Source organism: Juglans microcarpa x Juglans regia, chromosome 3D (genome assembly GCF_004785595.1).
Source record: "Juglans microcarpa x Juglans regia isolate MS1-56 chromosome 3D, Jm3101_v1.0, whole genome shotgun sequence".
In the NCBI taxonomy this organism is placed as follows: domain Eukaryota; kingdom Viridiplantae; phylum Streptophyta; class Magnoliopsida; order Fagales; family Juglandaceae; genus Juglans; species Juglans microcarpa x Juglans regia.
The window spans coordinates 28,786,822-28,798,142 of record NC_054598.1 but is presented as its reverse complement, the minus strand read 5'-3'; the positions used below and the strand labels follow the sequence as shown (position 1 = coordinate 28,798,142).

Here is an 11,321-nt window from a genome sequence, read left to right as displayed (position 1 = left end):
ATTTACACCCCGTATATACTTATTCCTCATTGTAAGCTTTAGTTAGCTTCTCATTCATACTGCTAGTCACCTTCATCTCCAAATTAATTCTACCCACAAAGCAAATCAAGAGGAAATGATCAAGCCTGATATTCTTTTGAAATTCCCTTTTCAATAATGCAGATAAAGTTCAGAAGTCTTGACGAATTTCCTAATTTGTAGATTAATTTAATGCAGAAATATCACTTCCTATTAGTTTATAATTCTCCAGCATCAACAGTTAGTTAAGACATTCAGATTTGTCGGCCAGAAAATTCAAAGAAACTTAATAAATGGGGATATCTGAATAATCCAGCTACCAACCAAACATCTCTCACTTACTTAATCTATACATGCAGTCAACTTCCAATTTATTGAGTAAATTAAGACAGCAATCATGCATGTGCTCCATACATTACCATCCATTTGTGAGCCAATTTATGGGGAGAGAGAGAGAGTTTTGGCTAAAGGAGATGCATCCAGCAATCTCCAATGTATGCCAACTATTATCACTTATACATAGTTATGGGGAACTATGAATTATGATCAATAGAAATGTAGAACATAAAAAACAAAGAATGATATATAATATATATATTATATAGGGGTGGGGGGAGTCAACTGTGAAGAGAATTTAGAAGAATACTATGGATTGAGCATGAGAGAGTTATTTGTAGGGCTAGAATCTTGGGTGGACGTGGGAAATTTCAAGATATCTATTTCGTTGCTTAAGAAGTAGGCATACCCACCTTAAAAATAAATTATGTTTTGGCCAACAAGTAATGTTTCTTGCACTTACAACTCATACTCATCATGAGGGTAATGACAAGCTGGCTAAGCTATAAAGTAAAGAGTAATGATACGTATAGGTCAGTAACCCATTTAATTTAATGCTCTTGATAATGCTCTTGATAAATAAAAAGTGAATATTTGTCTTATTTTTTTTTTTTTCAAATGCCATGCATTGAGACTTGCACAAATCATTTTATTGAAGTAGATGAATCTTGTCATTGTCTTTTAATTTTTTTCCCCTTTAAACCTAGACTTCTTCTTAGCAAAACTATAAACCCTTGTTTTGGTTTTTGGTACAAACACCAACTTTTGCACCATTTTAATGCACCAAAGCCAGAAACAGCAACATGTATTGTATTGACCCAATGCCATGTGATGTGAATGGAAAAACTCATCTATTCCCTCAAAAACTACAAAAGTTTTCATATGCATGCTTGCATATATGAATCACTGAATGCTTCTTTTTCTTTTTAATAAAAAAGAATAGAAAAAGTTGTATAATGACTTCTATGGGAGTTTTGCTTAATTCATCATGTAGAGGCAGCTAGGGCCGCACGAGGCAAGTAATTTGCTCATGCATGACGATGTTAAAGCACAAATGTGATGTATTTTAAGTCTCATCCTTGCATCATTCAGATTGACAACTAGGAGAATATTTTAGGCTAAACAATTAGGTTGGTTTGGATTCAGAGATGAGATGAGATGAGATGAGATAGTTTTAAATAAAAGATGAAAGTTAAAATATTGTTAGAATATTATTTTTTAATATTATTATTGTTTTGAGATTTGAAAATGTTGAATTGAGATTTGAAAAAATTGAATTATTTATTATATTTTGTGTGAGAATTTGAGAAAGTTGTAATGATGAGATGAGATGAAACACTTTTTGAATTCAAACGAGCCTGGCTCGTTTGGATTCAGAAGCCATCTCATTTCATCATTACAATTTTAATACATTTCCACATAAAATATAATAAAGAATTCAACTTTTTCAATTCTCAAAACAATAATAATATTAAAAAATAATATTCTAACAATATTTTATTCAACTCATCTAAAATCATCTTATCTTATTTCATCTCATCTCACTATCCAAACCTGCCTTAATGATTTCTAGTAATACATTTTGAGTTGAATTGCTGCCATCCTGCGCTCATGTCTCAAATTGGTTAAAACAAAAAAACAAGAAAAAGAAAAAGAATGACGCACTAAAATATACTTGATTAAAAAGAAAAAGATTAAATTACACTTTATCAACCTAAATTAGCACCACATTCCCAATGCACCACCAAACTACAATTGTATAAGATGACCAAAATGTTCTTGATATTGACCAAAAAAAAAAAAAAAAAAAAAATTAACAATATTTTAATCATTTCATTTCTTCGCTACATTAATTTCCCGCTAAATTACAAAAACTTTAGAAGTTAATTATTAGGAATTATATATATATATATATATATATATATATATAGTCGGTATTGTGTTCAAGAATAGAATAATATTTAATGGTGATAAAGTGTGATTCAAGCATAAAGAGTTAACATAATCACCCTAAAGTTAAAGCTAACAAAAAAGAAAGAAAAATGCATGTTTGTCCTTCTACAATGCATGTACGAGCAACCTTGTCTGAATGTTGGGCGTTGAGAGAGACTTGTACAGCCTAAAATCACACAAAAAAGTCATGAAAGTAAAAGGTGAAGGTGCACAAAACAAAAGGAGTTGCTGAAAGAATGCATTACCCTAAGGGCTATAGATCTCTCATAACCAGAGAAAGAGAGAGTGATGATGATATTAATTAATCCCGTGTAAATAATCCTTTGCTTGCTTTCTTTTTACCTTTCTTGTGGGCTGTAGACAGCCTTTACAAAGAAAGTTTGTGCTCTTGTACATCAAGACAAAGACCAAAAGCCGGAACTTTGATATAAAGTGTGAAGTGAAGGCTAATTGCTTGAATTATGAGGGGGGAAAAATGATTATAAATATAGCTGCCTGCTGGGGTTATCATCATCAAAGCAAGTTTGTGGTAAATTGCCTGCTTAATTGGGAACAACAACCTCTTTTTACTTTTTGACTTCTTGGGGATTTATGGCTTTAAGGGAGACATTAACCTAATCAAGGAAACCTAATTAGTGCTTCACTAGCCACTAGCTTAACTAGCAATGTCGTTTACTTAACTCCTATGATTAGGATATCACAAAACACACACACATGCTATATTATATATATATATATATACATATAAATTTATTTGGGAGTAATTTAGAATTGTAAGTGTTAGATCCATCTAAAAATCTTACAAAATTAAGTTTACATGCTGACGTGTGACTTAAAGTGATACGTTAGATCTACTTAACAATAAAATGTATTTTACAATCTAACTCATCATATTAAATTACGTCAATTTATAATATTATCGGTCTCTTTTAGTGATACGGGATTAATCAATAATTAAGAATGTTCCACATAATTGAAGGAAAACCCATGAAAGTGTGTAATGTTTTGAGTATACTGAGACTGAATAGGGTAAAGGCTGTGACATATAGAAAATGACCATGACTATAGTCTATGGCTTGCCAAATGTAATATGAGCTAAGAAAGAGGGTGACAATTTGACATTCATAGCCCAAAAGACCACTGATTTTAGAAGAGAATAAAAACAATGTATGGGGTCATCTCTGACCGTTGACCAGTTCATGAGACAGTGATCAATTTCCCATATATATATACATATATATTGCTTATATATAGTTTAATTATATGTATTTTCCTCGGAGAATTAAATAATTTCCCTTTTGCCTCAACATGAAAAATTGGGTCAAAATTTTTCTCATTGACTTCTTCAAGTGGAAAGTGTAGGGGTAGTGACTAGTGACCTACCCCCACTTGAATTTCATGGAAGGAAGTGGGAATAAAATTATTGCCACCTAGCACCCAATATTTTCTAACATCTTCTAAGATCAAGCAGGATTTCACTCTATTTTTTTAGGGTAATTATGGAAAATTTCCTTCTTTGGGTATTGAATGTTATCCTAATTCATGATTTTGGCAATAAAAATAATCAGATAATTAATGGCAATCTTAATTTATCAAAGATGTTTGCTAATCATCATCTCCAACACAACATACACCATACTTTTTTTTTTAATTTTTTTGATTTTTTTCTTCTTAAACTAATTGGATTATTCTACTAATTATCCATATATCACATATTTAGTAAGAGAAAAAAATTAAAAAAAATAATATGTAGTGCTTAAAAATGATGAATAGAATTTTTCTTTATAAAAATATATCTTCAAAAGAATGTCCAATATCTTACTGATTCAAGAATATCTTAATTTCACATTGTTACAGCTAAGAGTCATTTCTACCATTAATAAGAGAATCTCTAATTTTTAATTTTAATTTTTTTATAATTTTTTACTACCAAAAAAATTCTTTAATTTCATTTTAAGATTGTAAATAATCTAATTATGAGAAAGTCTTGAATCGGTATAGTAAAAAAAAATTGGAAATTATAATGGGTTTTTAATGGTCAATTTAAAGATGTTTAAATTTGGTTACAACATTTATTTATTATTTATGTGCATAATTTCTATGATAAATTTCTCTAAATAATACTTTTTTTTTATAGATCAAAATAATTCTTAACCTAGATTCATATAACATATTTTCTATTGACCATTCAAAAAGTGGGTAATTTATCAATTTATAAATGAGATTTGTTATGCATTAGTTACTATTTACTTCCACATTCTATACACGACAGTTTTTTTTCTTCTTCAAAGAATGTAGAATATGAAGATGAATAGTGATTGATAAAAAAAAATTATTATTTAAACATATAGTAAATGCATAATATCAATAAAATTATAACATCTAACCTTTCTATAAAAATTAAGAATGGTCAAGTTTAGAAAACTTTGTTGAAAAGGATTATTATAAAATAATAAATTAAAAAAATAAGAGTACTGCTATGGGTCCTGAATTCGGGATCCAAAAAGTGTTCCGAATAGATTAATTTTTTTTCTTTCATATTTTTTTTTAATCATCATAAATATTTTTTAAAAAATTAAAAAATTCACAATATCATTAAAAAATATTTTTTTAATCATTTGATAAAAAAAAAAAAAAAAAAAAATCCCGGACATTTTTTGGGTCCCGAAGCATTTCTCAAAAAACAAACACAAGCACGAACACGGTCTACTCTCGAAATCTCGTTTCTCGGGCCATCCGTTCACGAATATCGAGGAAATTAATCTTCTTTCCTGTTTTACCCTTGTCTCGTTTATTTATCTATTTATTTATGAGTAGCTTATTGTTCAGATATAAATATTATTTTTATTCTTGTTTAACATTTTATCTGCGATGCTTCTCTGCTTCCTCGTGAGATAGAAAGAGAGGGAGCCATAGAGAGAGAGAGATATACTCAAAGCTTTAATATCCGTGGATGCTTCGATCTACGTCCTCCTCAGTTTCAAAGAAATCTCTTACAAACAGTCCCATGTAAGAAAAATTTTAGAGTTTCGAAAACTAAAATCACATTCTTATTACTTTTTTTTTTTTTTTTTTTAGTAACTTTTCTTTGGCATAAACACACGTTTTGTCTGATTTATTTCTTCAAGCGTAATTGTAAGATCTTCAGATTCGTTAGTAGGTTTTTTCTCTGTGTGCTCTTAGAAGTGTTTTGGATCCTTAATTTGCTGCAAAATTCTTGGGTTCGAATGACTTTTTCTTTTATTTATTTATTTATATTTTTACCTTTTTTGGGTCTTGTTTGTGTATTGAAATTATGGTTTTCAATGTGTGGCAGACCAGGTTCAATGGGTGTGGATTGGGATCCATGTTGGATCTCTTGGTTTTTGTTTCATGGTTATCGTTCTCATTGCTGTTTATTTCAATATAATATTTATATCACACTAATCTTGGGTTTTCGTGTTTTTCCAATTTTTTTTTTGCTTTCTGTAGTTTTTCGAGGGGTTGCTTGTTCGGAGGGAATTTAGGATTCGGCACATTGCCTAGGGCTTTAAATGTTGGCTTCTTGAGGTGGGATTTCATGGATTAAACACAAAGAATAATGGGTAGCTTGAGTGAAGATGAAGAATATCGATTTTTCGATGCTCAAGAGGAGATGGCATCGATCTCTGATGCAACCTCCGATAGCATTGAGATATCTCAGTCTAGTTCTTCTAGTTTTAACTTCGGAGCTTTGGATACTTGTCCTTATGACATATGGAACCGGAGCCCTGGAAGTGTAACAGAGCGTCGTAGTAAGTTTTTGGATTGGATGGGATTGGGTTTAGATGGCATTCCACGTGAGAATTCAGCAGATGTACGTAGTGATGTACCAGACCAAGTGATTGATAGAATCAGAGAGAGTAGTGGTGCTGTGTTGAGGACCTCAGGTTCCGAAGATGTGTGTTGTTCGAGTCACTCTTCGATGACTTATCGGTCAAAGGAGAATTTTGTTTGCAAAGATGTGAACTTTGGCGAAGTCGGCCTGGGCCAATCTGTTAGGGTTGAGGAGTGCGAGAACACTTCTGGGTTGTCCCTTTCATTTCAACAACTGATAGAGAGGGAAGCTGAGGAGACAAAGGTGGGTTCGATGAAGAGAACTAAGAATGGGTGGTGGAGTCGATTACGTTCCATGGCATGTGTTGTTAATAGTCAAGCAAAAGCTGATCAACTAAGACGTGAGAATGAGGCAATACCACGGTCGAGAGTTCAAAGGGTTAATGTTCACCAATGCAGGAAGCGATTGAAAGAACTTTCAGCTCTTTATATGGGACAAGATATCCAAGCCCATGAGGGTCCAATTTTGACAATGAAATTTAGTCCTGATGGGCAGTACCTTGCAAGTGCTGGTGAAGATAGGATTGTGCGTTTGTGGCAGGTGGTGGAAGATGAGAGATCCAATGAACTTGACATCCCAGAAATAGATCCATCCTGCATATATTTCACAGTAGATCATCTCTCTGAACTGAAAGCCCTCTCTGTGGATAGAGAGAGAATGGGTAAATTGAAGAGCCTGAGGAAAACCTCAGACTCAGCATGTGTGATTTTCCCCCCTAAAGTCTTCCGGATATTGGAGAAACCATTGCATGAGTTCCATGGGCACAGTGGCGAGATCTCGGATCTCTCATGGTCAAATAATAATGTAAGTGATTATTTGAATGGCAATGTAATTTTATATGTACTCACAAAATTTAATTTTTTGAATGAAGTAAGGCTATTTTTATTTTTTTTAGCTGAATGCGATGTTTGTTTTTATGCAGCATCTGCTCTCGTCATCGATCGACAAAACTGTTCGTCTATGGCAAGTGGGATGTGATCATTGCCTCAAAGTTTTTTCACACAGTAATTATGGTGCGCTTTTAGGTGTTTTTCATACTAAATCTATCTTGCCAATTGAGGAATTAGCCATGGTTGAATAAATATCGTGGCAGTATCCATGTGTTATTATATGGTGTTAATTTTTTTTTAAATAGAAAATATGTACGAGGTATTCACACTATTTTTACATTAATTTTGATTTTATCTTACATTAATTTTGACTTGATGCAGTGACCAGCGTTCACTTCAACCCCGTTGATGACAACTATTTCATGACTGGTTCAATAGATGGGAAAGTTCGCATTTGGGCTATTCCCGATTGTCAAGTTGTTGGTTGGTCTGATATAAGAGAGATTGTCACTGCAGTGTGTTATCGCCCTGACGGAAAGGTTTGGTGATTTTCTTGATCCTGTTTCTTTCAGAAAGGGGGGATCAATGGTAACAGATATTTTATTAAGACTCTCTTTCTTTCTACTGCAGGGTGGCATCGTTGGCTCTCTGAGTGGCATTTGCCGCTTTTACAGCATATCAGGTATCCTAGAATTTTTCAGTTATTTATTGCTTGCACCCGTACCCTATTTTTAACTTTTTCTTCCTCTGTGTATGAGTTACAGGTGTTAGTTATAAATAATTTTTTGTATGAAATTGATGAGTTGTATGATAATTTGTGTGCTGCCTTTCTAATTTGTTATGATAGTTTGGTGATTCTATATTAGTACTTATTCTAACCTCTTACCTATAAAAAAAAAAAAAAAAAGTACGCATTCTAACCTCTTGCATGGGTATGCTTTATATGATGGGAAGGTTATGCGAAGGACCTTAATTGATTTGGTAGAAACAATATAATTGGGTTGTTTTAGGTTCAGAAATGTGTTTGTTTTATGCAAGTAAAGAATTTTGCATTTATGGTAAGGTGTGGAGTTTCCAACTATAGAAGATTGGAGCCGTTTTTAGAACCTTCAATTAAGAAGACTTTGTTACTTTTGTGGTTGATGAAAGTTAGCTAGTCAGGATGCATGTGCAGTACTCTACAAAGCAGTCCAGATACATTCTCAAAATTGTGGACATGCCCTTTGCTGTTAACGTGTCAATACTTAGGGTTGTGAGTTGGTGGGTTAGCTAAACTAAGCTGATTAAGGAGAAGACAGTGTGAATTACTTCATTCTCAAAGTTAAGTCTTAGCTTCATTAATATGGTTATCATGGCATTTAGAAGAATGATTTACATTGTTTGTGTTACATCTTGCATTTGGATGGCTGAGAAATCTGCTTTTGAGAAGGAAGTAATAGGGTCTAGATGTCTAGATATCAACCTGGACTTATTTGACTTCTGCTGAAACTGCTCTGGTTGACATTGGCTTTATAACTACGTTGTAGAATTTGGATGGCTGGCCTTCACATTTGATAAGATTCGGAGTATAGGCTCAATTAACCAATTGGCTCTCTGTTTACTTGGATCAGATAATCACTTGGAGTTGGATGCTCAAGTTGGCTTGCACAATAAAAAAAGATCACCCTGCAAAAGGATAATTGGCTTCCAGGTAGTTATACTAACATTGCTCTTGGTTCGCTCCTTTTGATTCTTTCTTTTAATTATCCCTTATAAGGCACAGTTGTCCCTTATTATGTGTAGTTTGCTTTCAGTTCTTTCCTCAAGACTCTAGCAAAATCATGGTCACGTGTGCTGATTCACAAGTCCGAATTCTTCATGGCTATACTGTGATTGGCAAATACAAGGGTATGTACTTCTTTCACGTGTTTTCCTCAAATTAATTCAAGATGGTAGATTTTCATGGTTTACAACATTGAGGCCTTTTACAGGCAGTTGAGTACCTTCTGTAAGCTATGCAATAAATTAATTCGTTTTTTTATTACAAAATCAGAATTCTATTTAGGCATGGTTTGGATGGCAAGAGCCTCCCATCCCATCCCGTCTTGTCTCGTCTCATCACATCTCATCTCAATATCCAAACACCACAAACACAAACACTTTTCAATTTCAAATCTTTAAGTTTTTCATCTAATCATTTACCTAATCATTACAACTTTCCTAAACTTCCAAACAAAAACAAAAAACAATTCAACTTTTTCAAATCACAAAACAAAAATAATATTAAAAAATTATTTCTAACAATATTTTAACTTTATAATATTTTTATTCATTTTTTTCTCTCATTTTCCAAAACTCTATAAAATATCTCAACTTAAACCATTTCACTAATATTCATATACCATCTCACTACTGTTCACAGATCATCTTATCTCATCTCACTATCTAAATCAGGCCTCGCTGAATTCTTGTTGGGAAACCTAAATGTCCAATTAAAATGGTAGTGTGCCAGTCTTGTGATATCAATTGCCGATTCTAATTTTTTTATTTTATCAACTCTGATCTCCAATGTCTTCGTTATGATGTTCTGTCCTCCATCAATGTTGTATTAGTTCTAAATTTTCCATGTCTTCTCTCTTTAGGCCATCATAATGCTGGAAACCATATATCTGCGGCTTTCACTTCAAACGGAAAACACATTGTATCGGCTTGCGAGGATTCTAATGTATACTTATGGAACTGCAGTAGTCAGGAAGATTCTGGACGACTCCAAGCCAAAAATATAAGGTCTTGTGAACGGTTCTCTACCAATGTATCTGTTGCAATACCTTGGTGTGGTCTGAAATGTGAGAACTCGGTAAATAGAAGGCAATCTCCTGTCCTGGATGAAAATCAGGCAGAAACCCTCCCTTTTTCTTCTCCTGCTTGTTTCTCTCTGAGCCAAGAATTCCTCTTAGAGTCTTTTCCAAAGGGATCTGCAACTTGGCCAGAGGAGAAGCTTCCTACTTCAAGTCCAATGGCTAAACCATCTATATTGCATAAATCTCAATACAAGTTTCTGAAAACTTCTTGCCAGAACACATCCAGTTCTCATGCGTGGGGTCTGGTCATTGTGACTGCAGGCTGGGATGGACGGATAAAGTCATTCCACAATTATGGGTTACCGGTACCACTTTGAAATTCTAGCGCTTGGCAGGGGGTTTTCAGAGAATCAGCATTTTGATTTCTTTGGTTGGGCACTAAAAATGTTTAGTTCAAATGTAAAGTCACTTAACCTTTAGTGATAGCTTTGGCTGACTACCACACACTGCAAATCTGATGTTGGGAAAGAAGAGTAAGTGATTATATTGGCAATGTCAACCACCGCAACAGGTTCTGGTTTTTCAACATTTAGTAGCCATGTGCAATGTGGATGATCTTGACAATTTTGGGTTTTTCCAGCTGGCCCTTTCTCAGATATCTGGTGTATCGTGGGGGCTCTAGTCCATGACAAGTGGCATCAGTTCCATGGGTGTAATATAAAATCCAAATGGAATGAGCAAGTGGCTGAGGCGAGCTTATCTGGAGACTTCGCTCAATTTTGCACCTTATTTGCTACTCCGAGAAGTGTTGTCTGCTTGGCCCAGAAAAGAGGTGTAAAGTCATGTGTTTGAAGGTGCCAATTTGAGATGTTATCAATGTATAATGCAGGTGCCTGTGGGGCCTTGTATAACCATTTTCTTTTGTTCTTTAGACTACAAGAGGGATTCCAAAGCTGGTGGTTGGAGTTCATTTAGGAAAAATGGTGGGGAACTTGGCCATGATAATGTCTTGGCTGCTCTGAATGATTGAATTACTTGTCTGCCATTTCTAATCCATCTCATGGTAGGGCCAAGTCATGACTCAGGTCGACGTGGGACGCGCGGCGGGCCATTATCTACCAAATGGATTCATTTGCTCAGACTAGTGGTTGAGTGCAATATGTTGATATGCTTGGTTGCTGAAAACATCTCTACTCTGAACTCCACTTCTTAGATAGCGATTGTTTTGCTAACAAATTTACTCCCAATTTTTGTCTAACATCACTGTTTATGAGTTACCATTGGTAGTTATAAGCTCCATATGATTGCCGTTCAATAGCATATATGTAATTGTAATTTCCTTTATGTAAATACAGATTTTTCTGTAGTTCTTTACACGTTTATAATTGTAGCAAAATGATTAGGAAGTAATAAAAGTGAAAAGAACCAAGAATATGGGTTTTTTGCTTTTCCATTGCTTGTTTGGTGAGTGAGAGCCATCTTTCAATTTGGCACTTTGGATTCCCTCCCCACTTTGGACGGTAGACATCAATATAAATTTGGAATGGG

General features: G+C 33.9%; 1 protein-coding gene across 3 annotated transcripts; it reads left to right on the top strand.

The window, feature by feature from the left end:
- The first annotated feature begins 5,154 nt into the window (after positions 1–5,154).
- On the top strand, positions 5,155–11,222 carry LOC121253961 (WD repeat-containing protein 44). Of its 3 annotated transcripts, XR_005938540.1 has the most exons (9): positions 5,155–5,316; positions 5,779–6,967; positions 7,086–7,188; positions 7,375–7,532; positions 7,624–7,675; positions 8,604–8,683; positions 8,787–8,880; positions 9,615–10,627; positions 10,706–11,222. XR_005938540.1 is itself a non-coding variant. In XM_041153906.1 (8 exons), the coding sequence occupies exons 2-8, from the start codon at positions 5,888–5,890 to the stop codon at positions 10,148–10,150; spliced, it is 2,103 nt and encodes a 700-aa protein (XP_041009840.1). In that variant the 5' UTR covers positions 5,155–5,316; positions 5,779–5,887; the 3' UTR covers positions 10,151–11,222. The 3 variants fall into 3 exon arrangements, 2 of the variants coding, with proteins under 2 accessions (XP_041009840.1, XP_041009841.1); XM_041153906.1 differs by having other exon boundaries at positions 9,615–11,222; XM_041153907.1 differs by having other exon boundaries at positions 5,156–5,316; positions 7,086–7,176; positions 9,615–11,222.
- Positions 11,223–11,321: the final 99 nt, after the last annotated feature.

What these genes read in the sequence shown, in the direction of transcription:
- LOC121253961 (XM_041153906.1), top strand. Translation starts at nt 5,888, where the DNA reads ATGGGTAGCTTGAGTGAAGATGAAGAATATCGATTTTTCGATGCTCAA. An exon ending in TCTCATGGTCAAATAATAAT is followed by an intron (nt 6,968 to 7,085) that starts GTAAGTGATTAT and finishes GTTTTTATGCAG; the next exon opens with CATCTGCTCTCGTCATCGAT. An exon ending in TAATTATGGTGCGCTTTTAG is followed by an intron (nt 7,189 to 7,374) that starts GTGTTTTTCATA and finishes GACTTGATGCAG; the next exon opens with TGACCAGCGTTCACTTCAAC.